This window comes from Aegilops tauschii, chromosome 5 (genome assembly GCF_002575655.3).
Source record: "Aegilops tauschii subsp. strangulata cultivar AL8/78 chromosome 5, Aet v6.0, whole genome shotgun sequence".
Classification (NCBI taxonomy): domain Eukaryota; kingdom Viridiplantae; phylum Streptophyta; class Magnoliopsida; order Poales; family Poaceae; genus Aegilops; species Aegilops tauschii.
Genome location: NC_053039.3, coordinates 463,730,892 through 463,755,388, shown reverse-complemented (window position 1 = coordinate 463,755,388; position 24,497 = coordinate 463,730,892). Strand labels below are relative to the sequence as shown.

Below are 24,497 nucleotides of genomic sequence, written 5' to 3'. Positions count from 1 at the left end.
AGTTTAAAACGAAGAAAAATAAGAGATCTTGAAACCAATGAATACTGCAGGATATGTTATAACAATCAGTACCCATACCTTTGATGATGTAGTGATTTGGCACAGGGGAATCTTGAAAAAACAATTTGCTTCTAGGACTGTCATTGTCAATAATATGTGTGAACTGTGAAGTGTACCTGCTAGGAACAACATTTTCCTTCTATTTACCAGTAGAGGTTCTATGTTGGTAAAGGCAACTGTAATACAAGGAATTTATATCTTGATCATGGGATGCTGTATCAGGAATTTCTGCAAGTCTGTTCAGTCAGCAGGGCTATCTAGCCTAGTGACTAGCACTATGGTCTTTCTGTTTCGTACAACTGCAATTTCATTTATGTTGTTATAAGTTTGTTGCTGTCAGCATGAGTTTACTTGCTGTCATTTATCGAAATTCAGAATGTGCTGGACTATATGTTCATTGGTACTACTTGTGATGCTGCTGTTGTACTACTTGGGAATTTTGTCAACTTTTGATGATGCTGCTGTACCCTGAGAGGCCCTTGAGTTTGCCGAAATGTCGATTAACTTCCATTCTGGCAAATTCGGGTACTCCATATGTCCTATTTTCAGCAAAGGTCATGCTGAAATTTTCATGAATTTTAGCATGACTTTGCTAAAAATAGGACATATGGGGTACTTGCGACTAATGCATGGGCCGGGGTATCTTAGTACTTAATTAAGTAGGATCAAATGCCCCTTTATTCTTGCTGCATTAAACCATAGGTGGCAATAGAGCCAAGTGATTAGGCCCAACTTAGAATTCTCCTTCCCTTTTCTTGATAGGGTATATTATTAGAAGATACCCATATATATATCAGTCAACCTAGGGTGCCTCGGCATCGATAAACCCTAAATGATGAAAACTTAGCTTTTAGGATGCCTCGGTGTCGACAAACCCTAAATGATGAGACCATGATCTTGTTCCTTGACAATAACCAACTTTTTGACCAAACTTTTTTCCTATTTAGAGCGAAACATGGCCCACAACGATGAGGCCGGCGGTTCGGGCAAGGCATTCTGGGAGCTGTCCCAGTAGATGGAGGAAGAACCTCACCGCTATGAGGACGCCGCGGAAGACACCGATCCTGACTACACAACCCCTAGTGGCGTCGGGGATGACACCACTGATGGTGCCGCCGAGGATGCCACCATTGATGATGGCGGCGCACGCACAGATGGCAGCCAACCGAAGAGGCAACGGAAGGACCGGCGCCCGAACGTGCTCGGCACCGTCAAGGAGGAATTTACTAAAGTGTCCTCCGAGGGGCATCCAACGGCGCCCAAAGAAATAGTCAAGGGGTACGCGGGACAGCTCGGGTGCATTCTCCGGAGCACCGTCTCGATCAACACCGAGAACCTAAGGCATCATGACCGAGGGAATTTGCGCAACCTCCTCTTCACGAAGCTGCACGAATGATACAAGTTCCCCGGTGACTTCGCAAACACACGCCTCTCAGGGAATAAAGTGAACAGTGCCGCCCTCACGAAGATGAGCAAGGCCCTGGCTACTTGGAGAGCTGCGGTGAAGAGCATGACTGAAAAAGGTGATAGTTATGAGAAGATCAAGGAGAAAAATCCTTCGATCAGCGAACATGACTACCGGGAGTTCAAGATCAAGTGCGAGAGCAACGCATCTGCGGAATCAAGTCACTGGGGGAAAGATATGCGAGACTTGAACTTAGGGGTCCACAAACTCGGTCCCGGCGGTTACAGAGTGGCGGAACCTATATGGGACAAGGAGGACGCGGAGCGTGCCGAGCAAGGCCTACCGCCCCTCTTCGAGAAATACCGTGACAAGCAGACCAGGAACTATGTCAGGGCCCGGTACAAGATTGACCCGGTAACCAAGGAGCTTACCACGGATCCGAAGACCAAGGCGCTTGAGCGTGTTCTGGTAAGGAATACACCCCCGCGTAATTAGCTCCATATGGTTGCATTCTAATTAATGAAGCCAAATTTCTAAATGGTTCAAGTTCCTTCCGCGGGACACTGAAAGCAGTAGCGCGGGGTCGTCTCAGAGCTCCCCTTTCGACACCCCTTTAAATAGGGCGTTGAACATAATGAAAAACAAGGATAAGATCAGTAAGCCGTCGTCAGCTGGTTGTGTGGCCGGCAAAGGCTTGTCCACGAAATGGTCGGAGTACTATACCGCTGGGCGAAAGGAGAGAAAGACCAACTCGGAAAGCCAGCAGCGCGAGGTTCAACAACTCAAGGCACAAGTGGCGCGGATTCTGGAGATGGTCAAAGAGCAAGTGCGAGACCAACTGGGAGCGAAGATCACCGCCATTATACCTACCTTGGTTTCTTGGCTGCAGGCGTGGATGGCGGGCGGCCAACTGGGGCCGCCCCCGATTCCCAGCTTCACGGGCAGCAACTCGCACAACGCGCCGACGGCGCCATTGGTGTCTCCAGCGGAGGCGTAATTGGTGTCTCCCGCGGCGGCGCCATTGGTGTCTCCGGCGGAGGCGGCATTGGTGTCTCCCGCGGCGGTGCCGGCATTGCAGCTTAATGCACCCGGGTGTGGGAAGAATACGCCGGCCGGCACCTCGGCAGCAAGCGGCCCCTCCGTCAATTACACGCCCGCCGTTGGCGGTGCCTCGACATTAGCCGAGCTCGACGCCATCACGGTAAATAATTAAGCCTCTCGGCCGATGACTTCATCTCCTTGCCTTTGACTGGGCATCCCTGACGCCCTACATGTTTTCGCAGGGCGCCGCCGACGTTCCGTGCACTCTCCTGCACTTCGTGAACGACGAGTTGGTCGATGTCGCCAAGGGCAGAATCGTTCAACCGGGTAGCCGCATGTTCCACGGTAATCAGATGCCACCCACCGTTTATAGGGTTCAACTGGTTCGGGTGCTGCCGGGCTTCGACGACATATTACTTCTGTATCGACCCCATGGGGCCAACAAAGATGATGTGATGACCCTCAGCGCCTGCATAAGCTGGCCCATGCTTTGGCCGAAGAGCCAGATTCGTTTGGGGGCGGGGGACAACACCGCCAGTCGTGCCGGCGCCAAGCCATGGCAAGACCCCCGCCACGCTACCGGACATGCCGGACATGCATATGGCACAGGATCCGGACATGCATATGGCACAGGATCCGGACGACGACGACGGTACATTTACCAACGTCGATAAGTACTTCAACAAACATGGTTACGGTGACGAATTCTTGGGGCCTCCTTCTCAAGAACCCAACCCTGCAAAAGACGATCTAGCTGGTACCGCGGAGAAACCCAATTGCAACAGGCGTCGTCTGGCGTTCAGTTCTCAGGAGACGCCTCCAGCTACCGCCTTCACCGAGCCTCAGATAGCCGAGGTGCGAAATATTATCAGCCCCAACACACTCAAGAAGGCGGTCTCTGAGCAGAACTCGATCCCATTACAGCCGAAGAAGAAGGGACGGAAAAGAAAGACTAACAAGGGTGCGAGCCAACCGGCACCGAGTACGATGCGTGCTCAGGACGGGCCACCTTCACCTAAGGATATCTCGAGGAGGGTGCATGTGGTGGGTAGGCCGATGCTACCGACTAATCTGCTCAATGCTGCAACCAGTGCTATGCGGAGTCTGCATGACAGTGTTCTTTCTTTGGAGAAGCGGCGTCTCTCCGAGAATGATGTGGCATACCCGGTTTTCGTGGCAAAGGTGCCAGAGGGCAAGGGCTTTGTGGATAGCGCCATCGGGGCTACGATCGTCCTGCGGTTTGATGACATCTTCGCTATGTTTAACCTTCATCCGCTGCACTACACCTTCGTTCGGCTATTTTCCCTGAGTATGGAGTTGCGGATCATTAGAGACAAGACCCTGGACATCGTGATAGTCGACCCCTTCTACATGTGTCCCAAGATCTTGGGCAGCGCTGGGGACCGGCAAGTCGCGAGTTCATACCTCGAAGGCGTCATTCTGGCAAACCCAGATAAGGATAACTTCCTCGTGCCTTACTTTCCCGAGTAAGTCATCCCCTCACCGCCCCGTAACATATGATTTCTTAGATTTCGATCGTTCTTTTTTTTTCTAACATTCCATGTTTTGTGCAGTGACACACATTGCACACTCATCCTCTTAAGCCCGAAATATTCCATGGCCACATATTTCGACTCGGACCGTCAGTCGAAGAAAGACTACACAAATATCAAGAAAGTTCTTGATGATGTTCTCCCCGGCTACGCCAGATCTGGAGGCACCTTCAGCAGGCCAGTTCGTAGGTACGGCAAGCACGTGTTCACCCACAATACGACGTTCCCCTGCGTCAAACAGCCGCCTGGCGGTCAGAAGGATGCCTACTACGCCCTCCATCACATGCGGGCGATCGTACGGGACCATAATCACCTTCTGCTACCAAATAATCTCGAAGATTGGGCCGCACGCTTGTCGGCAATCCAGGACGCGGACATCAGACATGAATTCTTTCGCATCCAGTCGGAGTTTGCGGTAATCATCCATCAAGATGTCCTTCGTACCTCGGGGCAGTTCTGCCTCAGATATCAACCGTCCAACAGTGAGATAGAAACAACGCTACAAATGCAGGCTGACAACGCCCGCGATTTCATGACCATCACGACAGACGGTGGCTTCATCCACGCTCCGGTCCCTGAGTCGAGTCGAAAGTAGTGATGCTATGTAGTTCTGAAATATCGATTAGCTCATGTTGTAATTAAACTTTAATGAACTTGTATGTCTCTTTGGTTTGGACAGTCGCTCAACTTATATGTAATCGATGCTATTTATTAGTAGGACCATGAATCGTGCTATTCATGTCTTGCTTTTCTCTTCCGATCCTTTTGTTGCATACTTATATATTGCTTATGTATTGTCTATGAATTGCTACTAATGTTTTTTTTGGATAGTGCATAGAGATGCCGCCGTATGTCGTGTACAAGGGTAAGGTTCCCGGAGTCTACGACGACTGGGAGGACTGTCGGTGACAGGTTCACCGTTTCAGCGGTAACAGTTACAAAGGGAACACCACTAGGACGGAGGCGGAAGCTAGATACGCGCGCTATCTAGCGGGAGAGAGGAGGAACCGGATGAAGACCAGTTTCATCGCGATGATGCTAATCTGATGACCGCAGCTCTCTTCTAGGTGATGGTAGTTTAGATGATCGATATCGACTTGTAATGTGAAGACAAACTTGCTACTCGCGGTCTCGAGACTTGTAATGTTCTAACTTTGTTCGGTCTTTTGAATTCGGAGACTAATATGATGAATTGTGTTCGGAGACTAATCTTCTATTCTATTCGATAAATCTGCTGTTTATATGGTGTGCTGTATATATTCTGTGCAGTAATATATTTTGTAACCTGTGCAAATATCAGAAAAGAAAAAAATTCCTAATATTCATACTAGTGGCGCACCACACAGCACTTTAGTGGCGCACTGCAATAAACACACTAGTGGCGCACTATCTAGTAGTGCGCCATTAGTAACCCAGAGCACAAGGTAAATATGGCCCCCTGGGAGGCATAGTAATGGCGCACCGTTTGACATACTAATGGCGCACTCCCTGGTGCACCACTACTGTCTGGTATACTAATGGCGCACCCCTGGTAGTTACTAATGGCGTGATGATAGTGGCGCACCTGTAGTGCGTCATTAATGGCCAAAACAGGTGTGCCACTAATTAGCCTTTTCCTAGTAGTGTCAAGATCAGATGAGGATTAGAAGACGACGATCCCCGGCAAGATCCTTGCCGAGGAAGGCCACCGGACCCCCGGCAAGGTCCTTACCGGGGACGACAGCGCGCCACGGCAAGACCCTTGCCGGGTCACACGGAAAGACCCTTGCCGGGCCACCCGCCAAGGCCCTCACCAAGGACGCCAGCGGGGCCACCGCCAGGCCCGCGCCAACCAAGTTTCCACCACCGCTCACATGCAGCTGCCAGCCCAACCAGCTGGGCAGGCACCTGCGTGGCAACATGCGGCTCCCAGGCCAACTCATCAAGCGCCTGTGTGGCGGCATGCAGATCTTCGTGGAGGCTCCACCACAGCGCCACCTTAGCTGCCTGCCTGCCTACGTGGCGCCGCATGCGTCACTGGCCAGGGAGCGTGTGGCAGCAAGGAGGAGCGGCTACGGACGGGATGGGCCTCGCCCCCGTCCCCAATAAATCAAGGGGACACCTAAGCTACGCATTAAATGTGTCTTGTCCTGTAATACGAGCGATAAGCTCATAGCACTGTGCGCCTTTCCACCTCCTGTGTGCCACTGTGGCAAGATAAGCTCATAGCACTGTGCGCCTTTCCACCTCCTGTGTGCCACTGTGGCAAACCCTTTCGGCTATAAAAGGAGGCCCATGGCATACTGGAGAAGGATTCGGCTCTTTGGAACCACGCACTCACCACAGCTAGTTCGAGAGCTCAAGAACTCTCTAAAATACACCCACCATAGCAGGACTAGGGTTTTACGCATCCTCGCGGCCCGAACCTGGGTAAACGATCCTTGTGCTGGTTACTAATCCTGCTCTTCTCGCAACCCCGCGCCCCGGCAACCGTAGTAGGGATTCTTGTGATCCCATAGGTGTCATTCCACACCGACACATGTGATGTTTATCTTTTATGCATCTTATTTTGCTTAGTACGGTTGTAGCATTCACTAGTAGAGAAAGGGCCAAATGTTCAACTCATTAGTCCCGGTTTGTATTTGACCCGGCACTAATGTGACCATTAGTGCCGGTTCGAACGGCTATGCATTAGTGCTGGTTCGTGTTGAACCTTTAGTACCGGTTCGTGGCACGAACCGGTACTAAAGAGGTGGTGGCAGGCTGGCGTCAGGCCGGGGCCCCACGAGCCCCTTTAGTGCCGGTTTGTGACACAAACCGGTACTAAAGGTCTAACCTATAGTACTGGTTTGTGTCACCAACCGGCACTAAAGAGTCTTAACCTATAGTCCCGGTTGGAGACACAAACCGGCACCATCGGGCAAATTTCAAACTCTACCCCCCCGGGTGTATCGTCATTTCAGTTTTCAAAAAAACAAAAGAAAATGATAAAAACTTCAAAAAATAAAATCCTTCGAGAGGTAGTTATATTACTACATCTACTAGTTAGGAAATTTAAAAACTTCAATTTCGACATGTTTTGCAAAAAGTGTAGGGAAAATGTAAAACGGCTATAACTTTTGCATACGATGTCGGAAAAAAACGTATAATATATCAAAATGTTCTGCACGAAAATCCGCATCCGATTTGTAAATTTTTAGAATCATAAAATTCTAAAAGGAAAACAAGATATGCTCAAATTTCAGTTTTTTTGAATTTTGGTCAAACTGTGGTCAAACTACTTATTCAAGAAATATTAGTGTTACTAAATAATTATTTCAGTTTTTTTAATTTTGGTCAAATCTGGTCAAACTATGGTCAAACTACTTATTCAAGAAATATTAGTGTTACTAAATAATTACTGTTTTTTAGAATAATAGTTTCAAACTCAAACGGTGAAACGTGTGACCTAATGCTCAAGCTAAACTCCTGAGGGTTAATAGGATTGACAGCTTACATTTGTCAGGAAAACAACTAGTGCAGACTTAGAAAGTAGGGGCAATAGAACTCTGAAGTTAAGCGTTCTCATGCTGGGGTAGTGAGAGGATGGGTGAGCGGCCGAGAAGTTAGACGATTTGGAATCAGTGATCCATACTTGAGCAGTTAAGAGGGGTGATTAGAGACTAAATCATCAAATAATTCAGAAAATCGAAAAGAAATAAAAAAAGATTCCAATTTTTTCAAAAAAAATTAAAAAAAACTTTAGTACCGGTTGGTGTTACCAACTGGTACTAAAGGTCCCCCATACCATGGCGCGAGCTCACGCCACGTGGTGGGCCTTTAGTGGCAGTTCGTGCCGAACCAGTACTAAAGGGGGGCCTTTAGTCTCCACCCTTTAGTGCTGGTTGCAGAACCGGCACTAAAGGCCCTTACGAACCGGTAATAAAGCTCTGTTTTCTACTAGTGATTATAAGCTGATCTCTCACTAGATTTCAAAGTACAAGTGTTCTCCCTGAGTATGCACCGTTGTGATAGTTCGTCGTGCCGAGACACCACGTGATGATCGGGTGTGATAAGCTCTACGTTCACATACAAAGGGTGCAAGCCAGTTTTGCACACGCAGAATACTCTGGTTAAACTTGACGAGCCTAGCATATGCAGATATGGCCTCGGAACACTAGAGACCGAAAGGTCGAGCGTGAATCATATAGTAGATATGATCAACATAGTGATGTTCACAATTGAAAACTACTCCATCTCACGTGATGATCGGACATGGTTTAGTTGATATGGATCACGTGATCATTTAGATGACTAGAGGGATGTCTATCTAAGTGGGAGTTCTTAAGTAATATGATTAATTGAACTTTAATTTATCATGAACTTAGTCTTGTTAGTATTTGCAAATTATGTTCTAGATCAATAGCTCGCGATGTAGCTCCCCGTTTATTTTGATATGTTCCTAGAGAACTAAGTTGAAAGATGATAGTAGCAATGATGCGGACTAGGTCCGTGATCTGAGGATTATCCTCATTGCTGCACAGAAGTATTATGTCCTTGATGCACCGCTAGATGACAGAACTATTGCAGGAGCAAATTCAGACGTTATAAACGTTTGACAAGCTCGGTGGATCCTAGTGTGCGTGGATTGGCACCACCGGTATGTCCTGAATTTGGATGACAACGGCAGCAACAACCACATGCTTCAGTCATGGTGGATTCAAAATGCAGAACGAAAATACCGGGACGATTGCTTCTACGTCCTGGAATCCCGATTTGAGCTACTGTTGGTATCCATCCTGGTTAAACAAGACTGGAGGCGTCGTAACGCTGATGATAACACGGCACATGTGATGTCACTGACGGTGCACGCGCTAGAAGAACAGGATGAAGGCGGCAAGGTGCGGTGGGTGGCGAGAGATGGCCAAAGACTAGGTGACAGCGTCCTGTTCCTTGGGTCGCCTGCAAGCTTTGCCATGGATGTCACACAGCTTGGCATGGATGGCCGGTGCACCTACTTCAGTTTCAAAGGTGGTTTGTTCAAGTACAGACTTATCGACAACGAGGCCAAGCTCGTGACGCGGCTTCATCCAATATGGAGTGCCAACATGACATGCATGTGGCTTCACCCCAAGCCTCAGTTTCGTCCCAGCACCAAAAAAATAGAGACTCCAAAGAAGAACAAGCAAAAGGTTCACCAAATTTAAATTGGATGCATACATACAATTGCAGTCTAATTACCTACTCTATTTGGCACTTATTTACTCGTAGTTTGATGAGGAAATAAATCATTGAAAAGCCGAATTTTAAATTTCAAGTTATTATTGACAAAAAATCGGCAATTATATATATATATATATATATATATATGTATTGCATTATAATTTGTATTTCTAAATCTAAACCTGCACACTTTTTTCATCTTTAAACTTCACGATATGTGACTACTTGGTTTTATTTCAATGGTGTCCGTGCCCATGATTAATATCTGATTCATTTGTATTTCTGTTGATCATTGTAACCTCCACCAAAATGCCATTCTGAATTGCTAGTGTTAGCAGGAGGGGCTAGAACCGAACCATTTATGTTGTGAACCAAAAAAAGAAACAGTTTTAGCTTAAGTTCAGTAATATTATGACAACTTCAGTTATGTATCTTCATGCCATGGCGGAGCAGCCGGCAGGGCGAGGTTGAGCAGCCGCCCTACCTTGATTTGTGTAAAGAAATTATACATGTATATACATCATCAGATCGCTAACTATCCAACTGTTTCATGACTTAAGTCGTTGCCTCGTTGGGAAAAATGAAAAAGGAGAAAGAGGGCATGGCCTGGTCATCGATCACACGTGGTGATGTGGAATTGTCATGGCAGATGTCCTAGTGGAAGGACTTAGTCATGGAGCCATCGCAACTAGGTTAGCTTAAAGGGGTTAAACCGGACAAAGGACACAGGGAGTTTATACTGGTTCGGCCCCTTCCGGTGAAGGTAAAGGCCTAATCCAGTTTGAGGTGGTATTGCTTAGGTTTCGATTACCAGGGAGCGAATACGCTTGACCTAGTTTTCGATCTCTTGTTTCTTGCCCTAAACCGCCGCCGGGTCGTCCCTTTATATACACATGTTGACGCCCGGCGGCTCACGGAGTCCCGGCCGGCTCATACACAACGTGTCGGGCTCGGTGACTACTACGCCTGCCTTACAATACAAGTCACACATATATGGCGGTTTACACCTGTGGGCCTCAAGCCGCCTTTGGGTCTTGGACCTTCAGCAAGCCTGCTTCGCAAACCGCCATCTTCAACATCTTCGTGGGCCTTGTTATTATGAACCGCCAGTGGTATGACCCGGCCCCTCCTGGGCGGGTTATACCCAATAGTTATATCCCCAACATGTGGGACCCATTATTTGGGCCCTCCGCCGGTATAGTCCTGCTGCCCATTGATTGATGTCATGCAAATACGGAAAGATGAATAAGGGAATGAGCAGAGCCACCTCACAGAACCAGCATGAACCCGCGTCGTAGCTGGATGTCAGACGATGCGACACCGCTGAAGCACGATGGCGGAGCCAGTATGATAGTGCATGCCACAGGGGAACCAGGCTAAAGGGGTGCAGGTGCACAGCAAGGACTCGGAACGACATCGTGGTGGTTGCCGATGGTGGATGGCATGGCGGTCATTGCCGACCAAAGGGACAGATAGAGGTCTAGAACATGGACTAGGAAAGGAAAAGAAAGGAGAAATGTATAAATTTATAAAATTTATGTATGAATTTGTCATAAAATGGTTTGAAAATCTACAATCCATTTATCTTACTATTATTATTTAAATTGCAGATTTGACAAAAAAAACTAGTTGCTTGGCAGTTGCTATTTTTGTGTAGATTACTATGGTTTTGTATCAGAACCTTTGGGAACTGCTTTTCCTCAGCAGACTAGTCTTTTTCTTCCGTCGACCACCACTCCCCTCCAGCCTTATCTTTCACGGGTAGCGCTCTCCTCCACATGTTTCACTCTCCCCCTTCCATCTTGTTCGTCATGCAGGTAGAGGAGAACCTCCATTGTGAGCAACCGAGCACCTCCACTGCAAGTCGGATCCATGGTGCAGCTCCCTGGCGAGGAGGGGGATAGCTCCAAGGAGAGCAGCCAAGTACCATGACCGCAGCTCGGTTCCATGGCGAGCAGCTGAGCACCATCACCGCAGCTCAGTTCCATCTCCTTTCATCATTCGATGCATACAACACATACCCTGCTCACCACTGCAGATTTGGCACACCCTATGGACCGCACACAACCTCATGCAAGCTGAGGTGATCGCAACATGGCCCATGTTCTGATGCATGACCGCAACATGGTTCGTGTTGCAAAAGGGTTACCAAAGGCTCGTGTCGTGCTGGAAGTGACCGTGACATGGTCCATTTTGCGATGATCTAATGGCCATTGTGCTAGAGGCCACCACAACATGCTCCATGTTGCAATGTGGTGACCACAGCATGGTGGTCCATCTTGCGATGATCCAAGAGTCGCAAAACATAGGAAAATAGGGTTTGGCAGGGAGTACAATAGGTCTCATGTTGCAAAGCCCTGAGCAGAACATTATTCATGTTGCAAAGGCTGGCGCACCTCAATGGCACATGGGGGAGAGAACGGACAGTTGTCCCGCATTCCAATGCCTAGGTGGTCGGGCATCTCATATTATCACCAGATCGATGCATAGCATCGGCCATAATTCTTTTATGCTTTAGAATTCTCCCTACCCCAAGGGGAATCTATCCTCCTTGTTCATGCTACGGTCATATATGCACCTGTTTGTTACTAGAGCTTTTTAGTTAATTAATTAAGTGTGTATCTTTCCTTGAAGGTTATTCAAGAGTGTTCTAGGTGAATATGATGCTGATGCTGTTGGGGAACGCAGTAATTTCAAAAAAATTCCTACGATCACGCAAGATCTATCTAGGTGATGCATAGCAACGAGCGGGGGGAGTGTGTCCACGTACCCTCGTAGACCGAAAGCGGAAGTGTTATATCAACGCGGTTGATGTAGTCGTACGTCTTCACGATCCGACCGATCCTAGCACCGAACGTACAATACCTCCGTGTTCAGCACACGTTCAGCTTGATGACGTGCCTCGTACTCTTGATCCAGTTGAGGCCGAGGGACAGTTCTGTCAGCACGACGGCATGGTGACGGTGATGATGAAGCTACCGGCGCAGGGCTTCACCTAAGCACTATGACGATATGACTGAGGTGTGTAACTGTGGAGGGGCACCGCACACGGCTAAGATATTGTCTGTTGTGCTTTGGGGTGCCCCCTTGGCCACGTATATAACGGAGGGAGGAGGAGGAGGCCGGCCTAGGAGGGGTGCGCCTATAGGGGGAGTCCAACTAGGATTCCCAATCCTAGTTGGAGTCCCCTTCCTTTTTCAAGAGGGGAGAGAGGGAAGCATTAGGGGAGGGAGAAGGAAAGAGTGGGGGGCGTCGCCCCCTCCCTAGTCCAATTCGGACATGCCATGGGTGACGCGCAGCCACCCCTTGAGGCCCTTCTCTCCTTTCCCGTATGGCCCATTAAGGCCCACTACTTCCCCCGCCGAATTCCCGTAACTCTCCGGTACTCCGAAAAATATCCGAATCACTCGGAACCTTTCCGATATCCGAATATAGCCTTCCAATATATCAATCTTTACCTCTCGACCATTTCAAGACTCCTCGTCATGTCCGTGATCTCATCCGGGATTCGGAACAAACTTCGGTCATCAAATCACATAACTCATAATACAAATCGCCATCGAACGTTAAGCGTGCGGACCCTACGGGTTTGAGAACTATGTAGACATGACCGAGACAAATCTCCGATCAATAACCAATAGCGGAACATGTATGCTCATTTTGGCTCCTACATATTCTACGAAGATCTTTATCAGTCAAACCGCATAACAACATATGTTGTTCCCTTTGTCATCGGTATGTTACTTGCCCGAGATTCGGTCGTCGATATCATCATACCTAGTTCAATATCTTTACCGGCAAGACTCTTTACTCGTTTCGTAATGCAACATCCAACAACTAACTCATTAGTCACATTGCTTGCAAGGATTATAGTGATAATCATTACCGAGAGGGCCCAGAGATACCTCTCCGTTACACGGAGTGACAAATCCTAATCTCGATCTATGCCAACTCAACAAACACCATCGGAGAAACCTGTAGAGCATCTTTATAATCACCCAGTTACGTTGTGATGTTTGATAGCACACTAGGTGTTCCTCCAGTTTTCGGGAGTTGCATAATCTCATAGTTAGAGGAACATGTATAAGTGATGAAGAAAGCAATAGCAATAAAACTAAACGATCATTATGCTAAGCTAACGGATGGGTCTTGTCCATCACATCATTCTCTAATGATGTGATCCTGTTCATCAAATGACAACACATGTCTATGGCTAGGAAACTTAACCATCTTTGATTAACGAGCTAGTCAAGTAGAGGCATACTAGGGACACTCTGTTTGTCTATGTATTCACACATGTACTAAGTTTCCGGTTAATACAATTCTAGCATGAATAATAAACATTTATCATTATATAAGGAAATATAAATAACAACTTTATTATTGCCTCTAGGGCATATTTCCTTCAGTCTCCCACTTGCACTAGAGTTAATAATCTAGTTCACGTCGCCATGTGATTTAACACCAATAGTTCACATCACCATGTGACCAATACCCAAAGGGTTTACTAGAGTCAATAATCTAGTTCACATCACCATGTGATTAACACCCAAAGTGTACTAAGGTGTGATCATGTTTCGCTTGTGAGAGAGGTTTAGTCAATGGGTCTGCCACATTCAGGTCCGTATGTATTTTTCAAATTTCTATGTCTACAATGCTCTGCACGGACCTACTCTAGCTAAATGCTCCCACTTTCAATATGTATCCAGATCGAGACTCAGTGTCATCCAGATCGGTGTCAAAGCTTGCATCGACGTAACTCTTTACGACGAACTCTTTATCACCTCCATAACCGAGAAATATTTCCTTAGTCTTCTAAGGATAATTTTGACCAATGTCCAGTTATCTACTCCTAGATCACTATTGTACTCCCTTGCCAAACTCAGGGAAGGGTATACAATAGGTCTGGTACACAGCATGACATACTTTATAGAACCTATGGCTGAGGCATAGGGAATGACTTTCATTCTCTCTCTATCTTCTGTCGTGGTCGGGCTTTGAGTCTTACTCAACTTCACACCTTGCAACACAGGCAAGAACTCCTTCTTTGTCTGTTCCGTTTTGAACTACTTCAAAAACTTGTCAAGGTACACACTCATTGAAAAAACTTATCAAGCGTATTGATCTATCTCTATAGATCTTGATGCTCAATATGTAAGCAGCTTCACCGAGGTCTTTCTTTGAAAAACTCCTTTCAAAACACTCCTTTATGCTTTCCAGAAAATTCTACATCATTTACGATCAACAATATGTCATTCACATATACTTATCAGAAAGGCTGTAGTGCTCCCACACACTTTCTTCTAAATACAGGCTTCACCACAAGTCTGTATAAAACTATATGTTTTGATCAACTCATCAAAGCGTATATTCCAACTCCGAGATGCATGCACCAGTCCATAGATGGATTGCTGGAGCTTGCACATTTTATTAGCACCTTTAGGATTGACAAAACCTTCTGGTTGCATCATATACAACTCTTCTTTAATAAATCCATTAAGGAGTGCAGTTTTGTTATCCATTTGCCATTGCTAACATGATTCGGACAGACTTAAGCATTGCTATGAGTGAAAAAATCTCATCGTAGTCAACACCTTGAACTTGTCGAAAACCTTTCGCGACAAGTCGAGCTTTGTAGATAGTAACACTACCATTAGCGTCCGTCTTCCTCTTGAAGATCCATTTATTCTCAATGGATCACCAATCATTGAGCAAGTCAATCAAAGTCCACACTTTGTTCTCATACATGGATCCCATCTTAGATTTCATGGCCTCAAGCCATTTCACGGAATCTGGGCTCATCATCGCTTCCGCATAGTTCGTAGGTTCGTCATGGTCAAGTAACATGACCTCCAGAACAGGATTACCGTACCACTCTGGTGCGGACCTTACTCTGGCTGACCTACGAGGTCCGGTAGTAACTTGATCTGAAGTTTCATGATCATCATTATTAACTTCCTCACTAATTGGTGTAGGCATCACAAGAACTGATTTCTGTGATGAACTTCTTTCCAATTCGGGAGCATGTACAATTACCTCATCAAGTTCTAGTTTCCTCCCACTCACTTCTTTCGAGAGAAACTCCTTCTCTAGAAAGGATCCATTCTTAGCAACGAATGTATTGCCTTCGGATCTGTGATAGAAGGTGTACCCAACATTTTATTTTGGGTATCCTATGAAGACGCACTTCTCCGATTTGGGTTCGAGCTTATCAGGTTAAAACTTTTTCACATAAGCATCGCAACCCCAAACTTCAAGAAACGACAGCTTAGGTTTATTGCCAAACCATAGTTCATACGGTGTCATCTCAACGGATTTAGATGGTGCCCTATTTAACGTGAATGCAGTTGTCTCTAATGCATAACCCCAAAATGATAGTGGTAAATCGGTAAGAAACCTCATAGATCGCACCATATCTAATAAAGTACGGTTATGACGTTCGGACACACCATTATGATGTGGTGTTCCAGGTGGCGTGAGTTGCGAAACTATTCCACATTGTTAAATATTCGTCTCCGCGATCAGTTCGTAAAAACTTTATTTTCTTGTTACGATGATTTTCCACTTCACTCTGAAATTCTTTGAACTTTTCAAATGTTTCAGACTTATGTTTCATCAAGTATATATACCCATATCTGCTCAAATCATCTGTGAAGGTCAGAAAATAACGATACCCACCGCGAGCCTCAACACTCATTGGACCGTATACATCAGTATGTATTATTTCCAACAAGCTAGTTGGTTGCTCCATTGTTCCGGAGAACGGAGTCTTAGTCATCTTGCCCATGACGCATGGTTCGCAAGCATCAAGTGATTCATAATCAAGTGATTCCAAAAGCCCATCAGCATGGATTTTCTTCATGCGCTTTACACCAATATGACCTAAACGGTAGTGCCACAAGTATTTTGCACTATCATTATCAACTTTGCATCTTTTGGCATGAATATTATGTGTATCACTATGATCGAGATTCAATAAACCATTTATATTAAGTGTATGACCATAGAAGGTTTTATTCATGTAAACAGAACAACAATTATTCTTTGACTTAAATGAATAACCGTATTGCAATAAACATGATCCAATCATATTCATGCTCAACGCAAACACCAAATAACATTTATTTTAGGTTCAACACTAATCCCGAAGGTAAAGGGAGTGTGCAATGGTGATCTTATCAACCTTGGAATCACTTCCAACACATATCATCACCTTGCCCTTAACTAGTCTCTGTTTATTTTGTAACTCCCGTTTCGAGTTACTACTCTTAGCAATTGAACCAGTATCAAATACCGAGGGGTTGCTATAAACACTAGTAAAGTACACATCAATAATATGTATATCCAATATACCTTTGTTCACTTTTCCATCCTTCTTATCCACCAAGTATCTAGGGCAGTTCCAATACCAGTGACCATTTCCTTTGCAGTAGAAGCACTTAGTTTCAGGCTTGGGTCTAGCTTTGGGCTTCTTCATGGGAGTGGCAACTTTCTTGTCATTCCTTTTGAAGTTTCCCTTTCTTTACCTTGCCCTTTATCTTGAAACTAGTGGTCTTGTTAACCATCAACACTTGATGTTTTTTCTTGATTTCTACCGCCGCCGATTTCAGCATCGCGTAGAGCTTGAGAATCGTTTCCGTTGTCCCTTGCATATTATAGTTCATCACGAAGTTCTAGTAACTTGGTGATAGTGACTAGAGAACTCTGTCAATCACTATCTTATCGGGAAGATTAACTCCCACTTGATTCAAGTGATTATTGTACTCAGACATTCTGAGCACATGCTCACTCGTTGAGCTATTATCATCCATCTTGTAGGCAAAGTACTTGTCAGAGGTCTCATACCTCTCGACATGGGCATGAGACTGAAATATCAATTTCATCTCTTGGAACATCTCATATGCTCTGTGGTGTTCAAAACGTTTTTGAAGTTCCAGTTCTAAGCCATAAAGCATGGTGCACTAAACTATCAAGTAGTCATCATACCGAGCTTTGTCAAACGTTCAATACGTCTGCATCTGCTCCTGCAATAGGTCTGTCACCTAGCGGTGCATCAACTTCATAATTCTTCTATGCAGCAATGAGGATAATCCTCAGATCACGGACCAAGTCCATATCATTGCTAGTATCATCTTTCAACTTATTTTTCTCTAGGAATATATCAAAAATAAACGGGGAGCTACATCGCGAGCTATTGATCTACAACATAGTTATGCAAATACAATCAGGACTAAGTTCATGATAAATTAAGTTCAATTAATCATATTACTTAAGAACTCCCACTTAGATAGACATCCCTCTAGTCATCTAAATGATCACGTGATCCATATCAACTAAACCATGTCCAATCATCACATGAGATGGAGTAATTTTCAATGGTGAACATCTCTATGTGGCTCATATCTACTATATGATTCACGCTCGACCTTTCGGTCTCAGTATTCTGAGGCCATATCTGCATATGCTAGGCTCGTCAAGTTTAACCCGAGTATTCTGCATGTGCAAAACTGGCTTGCACCCATTGTATGTGAACGTAGAGCTTATCACACCCGATCATCATGTGGTGTCTCAGCACGAAGAACTGTCACAACGGTGCATACTCAGGGAGAACACTTATACCTTGAAATTTTTGTAGGGAATCATCTTATAAAGCTACCGTCGTACTGAGCAAAATAAGATGCATAAAAGATAAACGCCAAATGCAATCAAAATATGTGACATGATATGTCCATCATTATCTTGTGCCTTTGATCTCCATCTCCAAAGTACCATTATGATCTCCATCGTCACTGGCACGACACCATGATCTCCAGCATCTTGATCTTTATCAACATGTCGTCACATGGTCGTCTCGCCAACTATTGCTTTTGCAACTATTGTTATCCTATAGGGATAAAGTAAAGCAATTATATGGCGCTTGCATCTTATGCAATAAAGAAACAACAATAAGGCTACTCCCAGTTGCCGATAACTTTAACAAAACATGATCATCTCATACAACAGTTTATATCTCATCACGTCTTGACCATATCACATCATAATTTGCCCTGCAAAAACAAGTTAGACGGCCTCTACTTTATTGTTGCAAGTTTTACGTGGCTGCTACGGGCTTAGCAAGAACCATTCTTACCTACGCATCAAACCATAACGATTTTTCGTCAAGTGTGCTATTTTAACCTTCAACAAGGACCGGGCGTAGTCAAACTCAATTCAACTAAAGTTGGAGAAACTGACACCCGCTAGCCACCTGTGTGCGAAGCACGTCGGTAGAACCAGTCTCATGAACGCGGTCATGTAATATCGGTCCGGGCCGCTTCATCCAACAATACCGCCAAATCAAAGTAAGAAGTTGCTGGTAAGCAGTATGACTATTATCGCCCACAACTCTTTGTGTTCTACTCGTGCATATAACATCTACGCATAAACCTGGCTCGCATACCACTGTTGGGGAACGCAGTAAATTCAAAAAAATTCCTACGATCATGAAAGATCTATCTAGGTGATGCATAGCAACGAGCGGGGAGAGTGTGTCCATGTACCCTCGTAGACCGAAAGCGGAAGCGTTATATCAACGCGATTGATGTAGTCGTACGTCTTCACGATCCGACCGATCTTAGCACTGAACATACGGCACCTCCGTGTTCAGCACACGTTCAGCTTGATGACGTCTCTCGTACTCTTGATCCAGTTGAGGCCGGGGGAGTTCCGTGAGCACGACGGCGTGGTGATGGTGATGATGAAGCTACCGGCGCAGGGCTTCACCTAAGCACTACAACGATATGACTGAGGTGTGTACCTATGGAGGGGGCACCGCATACGGCTAAGAGATTGTTTGTTGTGCTTTGCGTGCCCCCTTGGCCACGTATATAAAGGAGGGAGGAGGAAGAGGCCGGCCTAGGAGGGGCGCGCCTATAGGGGGAGTCCAAATAGGATTCCCAATCCTAGTTGGAGTCCCCTTCCTTTTCCAAGAGGGGAGAGAGGGAAGGAGTAGGAGAGGGAGAAGGAAAAAGTGGGGGGCGCCGCCCCCTCCCTAGTCTAATTCGGACTTGCCATGGGGGGCGCGCAGCCACCCCTTGAGGCCCTTCTCTCCTTTCCCGTATGGCCCATTAAGGCCCACTACTTCCCCCGGGGAATTCCCGTAACTCTCCAGTACTCCGAAAAATATCCGAATCACTCGGAACCTTTCCGATGCCCAAATATAGCCTTCCAATATATCGATCTTTACCTCTCGACCATTTCGAGACTCCTCGTCATGTCCATGATCTCATCCGGCACTCCGAACAAACTTCGGTCATCAAATCACATAACTCATAATACAAATCGTCATCGAACGTTAAACGCGCGGACCCTACGGGTTCGAGAACTATGTAGACATGACCGAGATACATCTCCGGTCAATAACCAATAGCGGAACCTTGATGCTCATATTGGCTCCTACATATTCTACGAAGATCTTTATCGATCAAACCGCATAACAACATACGTTGTTCCCTTTGTCATCGGTATGTTACTTGCTCGAGATTCGATCGTCGGTATCATCATACCTAGTTCAATCTCGTTACCGGCAAGTCTCTTTACTCATTCCGTGATGCATCATCCCACAACTAACTCATTAGTCACATTGCTTGCAAGGCTTATAGTGATGATCATTACCGAAAGGGCCCAGAGATACCTCTCCGATACACGGAGTGACAAATCCAATTCTCGATCTATGCCAACTCAACAAACACCATCGGAGACACCTGTAGAGCATCTTTATAATCACCCAGTTACGTTGTCATATTTGATAGCACGCTAAGTGTTCCTCCGGTATTCGGGAGTTGCCTAATTTCATAGTCAGAGGAACATGTATAAGTCATGAAGAAAGCAATAGCAATAAAACTAAACGATCATTATGCTAAGCTAACGGATGGGTCTTGTCCATCACATCATTCTCTAATGATGTGATCCCGTTCATCAAATGACAACACGTGTCTATGGCTAGGAAACTTAACCATCTTTGATTAATGAGCTAGTCAAGTAGAGGCATACTAGGGACACTCTGTTTGTCTATGTATTCACACATGTACTAAGTTTCCGGTTAATACAATTCTAGCATGAATAATAAACATTTATCATGATATAAGGAAATATAAATAACAACTTTATTATTGCCTCTAGGGCATGTTTCCTTCAGTTGCATCCAATGGTTTCCATGACAATTGTACTTCTGAGTCTGCTGATGCGGATCACCTGAAGGTATTTAACCTTTACTGAAACATTGGAAAGTAACGATACAAACAATAAACTCTATCCTTGAGCAGAGCTATCCTGAATGGATGTTTGTTGTTTCTGTGTGTCATGTTCACATGTACACAAAATGGACTGTCTTCACGGGGCTTGTATCACTAGATCAATAGTGGTGCCGCATTGATTTTATCGTTTATGATCCCTTCTGCTAGCAAGCTTGCCTTTGTAATTCCTTAAATTGAAATAAAGACTAGACTGGCCGTGCATTTTGTCAGAAAAAAGACATAATATGAATTCCACTTGCATGTTTCTAAAGATACATAGAATGCATGGATTGTGTATAATTCAACATTGTTTGTATTTTCCTATTCATTCTCTGAGATGGAGAATGTTGTACTTTTATTATGCTATACTAGTATCTAGCGTCTATGTCTAGCAATGCTGATATTTTGTCCTAAAATGAAGTACCATCTAGCATTCTCAGATTTTAATTGTTTGGTCTAGGCGCGGATCCATAGTTTCGCGTTCAAGTCCTGGTCACCGGAGATTCTGGTACAAGTGGTGCACTGCACCATGGCAGCGACCACCTGGAGCAGTGGCGGATCTAGGCCCATGCCTGGGGCATGAGGCCCAAATCCTTTCTATACCAGAGTAAAATACTTTAGCAATTGAACATATAAACCCTAAAGAACTACTAGGAGAAAGAAAGCCCTCAACGTCGCCCCCTAAATCGCTATGAACAGTGGTGTGCCACCGCCTGTTAATTCTGCACCCCGCCGAGGGCATTCTAGTCTTTTCATGTGCAGGGGTATAAATCACAGCCACTGCCGTGGAGAAACCCTCGCCGCCGCCTCCCGTCCCACTCGCCTCCCCCTCCTCGTCGCCTCGGGATCCGCCACAACCGGCAAAAGCGATCGAGGCCAAAGGTGACCGGATCCGGCATAGGTTGTTCTCTCCCCTCCTTCGGCCACCCTCTCCTCCTCACCGCACGCCATCTTGTCTTCCCTTTTTTGCAGGTTGCCAAGGCACGGACGGCGATGACGATAGGGGGGACGCTCACATCCATGGGACGAGACGCCGTCATGGAGATGGAGCTCCTTCTCCACACCTTGCAGAGGCACCATGGAGCCCCCCTCCTTCTCCGGTAACTTTTCTCAGGCCCGACCCCCTACCTCTCCCCCCTCCCTCTCCTGTACTTTGAGTTGTACCAGCTCTGTTTCAGATTCTGAAGGCCTCTGTACTTGAATCTGAAACATGGTTAATCCCTTCAGGGTATATATGGCAGGTTAGGTGGTTGCTGCAGTCTCAGGTTAATCCCTTTATTGGCTATTGTTTAGGGTTGATTAGATTATCCTTCTCCAAGGAAATCTATTATATATTTTTGACAGCTACGGATATGCTTTTCTAATTGTAGTGTGATAGCTTTAACCGAAGTCTGTTTAGTTCACGCAGCCTTCTATTCATTGATTTTGTATATGGTTCTTGAAAGTAGAGCCTGCTAAGCATTTGAGAGTGTTCCAGTTTGCTTAATCATTGCGAGTATGTGCTCTGGGTTAAAATTCTAAATTTTCTCTTTGTAGGAGCTTCAAAAGGGTTGCTCACCAACGAACTAGAAGATTGTTTTGTCCTGAGCACTGACATGATTAAGGAAGCAATTTCTTATTTCTGGATGTGCTATGCAGATCAAAGGTGAGGTTATCCTATTTTCTTTCTTCAATCTTAGCCGAAGATTTATCTCCGGTGTCCTTGTATTTGTCATGCTGGTTCTTTGTGTAGATGTGCCAGCTAGCTTAGAATCTGTATCATCATCTTTGTCTTTGAGTAGAACTGAACCGGGGTTTTCTTTTTGCATCTTAACTGTGTGTCCTTTGATGTGCTTTACTCTATAGAGTTATTACCCTGAACTGGTGAAAGGACTTCTAGAGAAAATTATGGATTGCTAGGGCCTCGATTTATTAACTATTCTATATTTTTACAAACTGAAAGCCAAATCATTCCTCTTTGGGATGAAACATATCATATGTGTGGCGTCAAAAAAGACTGTAGTCAGATCATAAAAGACCTTATTGATTGTTTATCCTACTTGCATGGTCTGATCTATCCGAGGTGCAACCAAGATCAGGAGAGAACAATGTTTCGGTTGTTTCGACTACTTCCTTTTTAGTGCTTATATTTTGCATTGCATGATCTGCAGTTTAAGGTATACAAATAGTCATCCATGGTCTAGGTGACGTGCTTCATACTGTGAAGCATAATTGAGGTGCTTATTTATTGGTTAGCTCATATCTGCATTTTGGTGCTTGGATTGTGATCCTTTGTTCTATGCAAAAATCTCGAGGTAAGCGTTGGTTTCAGGCTCGGACTAACTGGTTGTAGGGCTGGTGTTGCTTGTTTGATTTGTTGAGATGCTTATTCGCTTGTTGTCCAGTTGCAACTTGGCTTTGAAAGTCGCGGTCTATTTCCTTTTGAGGTATTGTGAGGGTTGGCTACTATAGGGAGTCTTCCTATGTTGCCGGCCTGTTGTTTGCACCGATTTTTTTGTTTCTTCAGGCATGCCACTATAGATTGATTTGATGATTAAACCATGTATAAGTTATGTAGTCCTATTGTGAAGATGCTTATTGTTTCATTTTTGTAATGTAGGAACATGTATATCCTTTCAAGTTCACTAATGTGGTTACCACCACGACACACGTCCCTCCAAGGACCAAGGGTGGGCATGATCTTCTACAAGGTTGTTGTCTGTGACTATTAGGACAGGTTCAACTTTGCGGTGTCCCCATCTCTACAAGTCAAGCTAATAGAGCTAAACGGGTATCCAATTTTAGAAGCACACTTAGGAAACATGCACACGTGTCTTTAGATCCTATGGAGCATTCCTAATAATGACCATCTATTTAACTCTCTTGGATCATTACCATTACAAAATGCAGCATGGCATTCATAATGTTCAGCTATTCATAAATGTGGCATTTAATTCTTCTCCTGGCATGATATTTAAGCATGTTGCATATACTAATCTGTTGATAATTCAATTATTGATTCCGATGTACAAATAGGCAAAACCATTGCCTATTTGGATGATTTACATGAGTATGTTTTCGTTAGTTTTCGGTGATGTGCGTCGTGAAGCGGGACGGGCAGACAGAGACGGTGCACTTCGACAAGATCACGATGCGGCTCAAGAAACTCAGCTATGGGCTCAACCAGGAGCACTGTGACCCCGTGCTCGTCGCGCAGAAGGTCTGCATAGAAGGTCCGCGTCAGGGTATACATGGGCGTCACCACCAGCCAGCTCGACGAGCTCGCCGCCGAGACTGCCGTCGCGCTCACCGCCTCCCAACCTGACTATGCCTCCGTACGTTCCCTCTTTCGGTCCATTCCGTTCCCCCTTCATGGCGCCCGTGTTCGTGTCTCCTGGCCTAACGTATGTGCGTGTGTGGTTCTTCTGCAGCTCGCGGCGAGGATTGCTGTGTCCAACCGACCGCCAAGTGGAAATAGTCTATGTGGCGCTCGTAAATAGAGAGCATTCTGGTAGAAAGGTATAGGAAAGAATAGGAAAACTTCTGTCATTTTCTTTGGTCTGAAAAATAAATGGTGATATGGGCTGATACATTGCTAAATTACATGATACAAACTCACTTCTCTTTTTTGATTTTTGGTTTACTTCGGTGTGCTACAATGGCTCTCCTAGGAATGTTCTTCTATGTTTTGATGTGCACAATCCAGAAAGTACATGCATCCAGAAACCAAATAGGATTTTTTTTGTGGGTTATCTTCTCATAAATCTTGTGCTCGTCCAATAAGAATAAGGTTTGGTGGTATTGCTTTTGTGTGTCATCCGGTAGATTTCAGACTTCAAGCTAGCTGCAGTTATTTCAGATTATATGTGGCTACAGTTGTCACAGGGGTCCGATTTATTTCGGTGGAACCTACATGGGAATGGGCAATTCTCAGTGGAGTCTATGTATAGAGCTTTGATCCAGTCTGACGTGCCAGTTGATAATAATAAGAAGATCTGGAAGATG

The 24,497-nt window shown here is 45.4% G+C and overlaps 1 protein-coding gene across 1 annotated transcript in view; it reads left to right on the top strand.

The window, feature by feature from the left end:
* The window catches only part of LOC120964932 (uncharacterized), a 28,724-nt gene extending 4,732 nt beyond the window's left edge, over positions 1-23,992 (top strand). Inside the window, exons 5-7 of the mRNA XM_073499327.1 lie at positions 23,113-23,203; positions 23,578-23,712; positions 23,924-23,992. Of these exons, the coding sequence (XP_073355428.1) occupies positions 23,113-23,203; positions 23,578-23,712; positions 23,924-23,992 (295 nt within the window). The remainder of the gene's footprint in view (positions 1-23,112; positions 23,204-23,577; positions 23,713-23,923) is intronic.
* Positions 23,993-24,497: the final 505 nt, after the last annotated feature.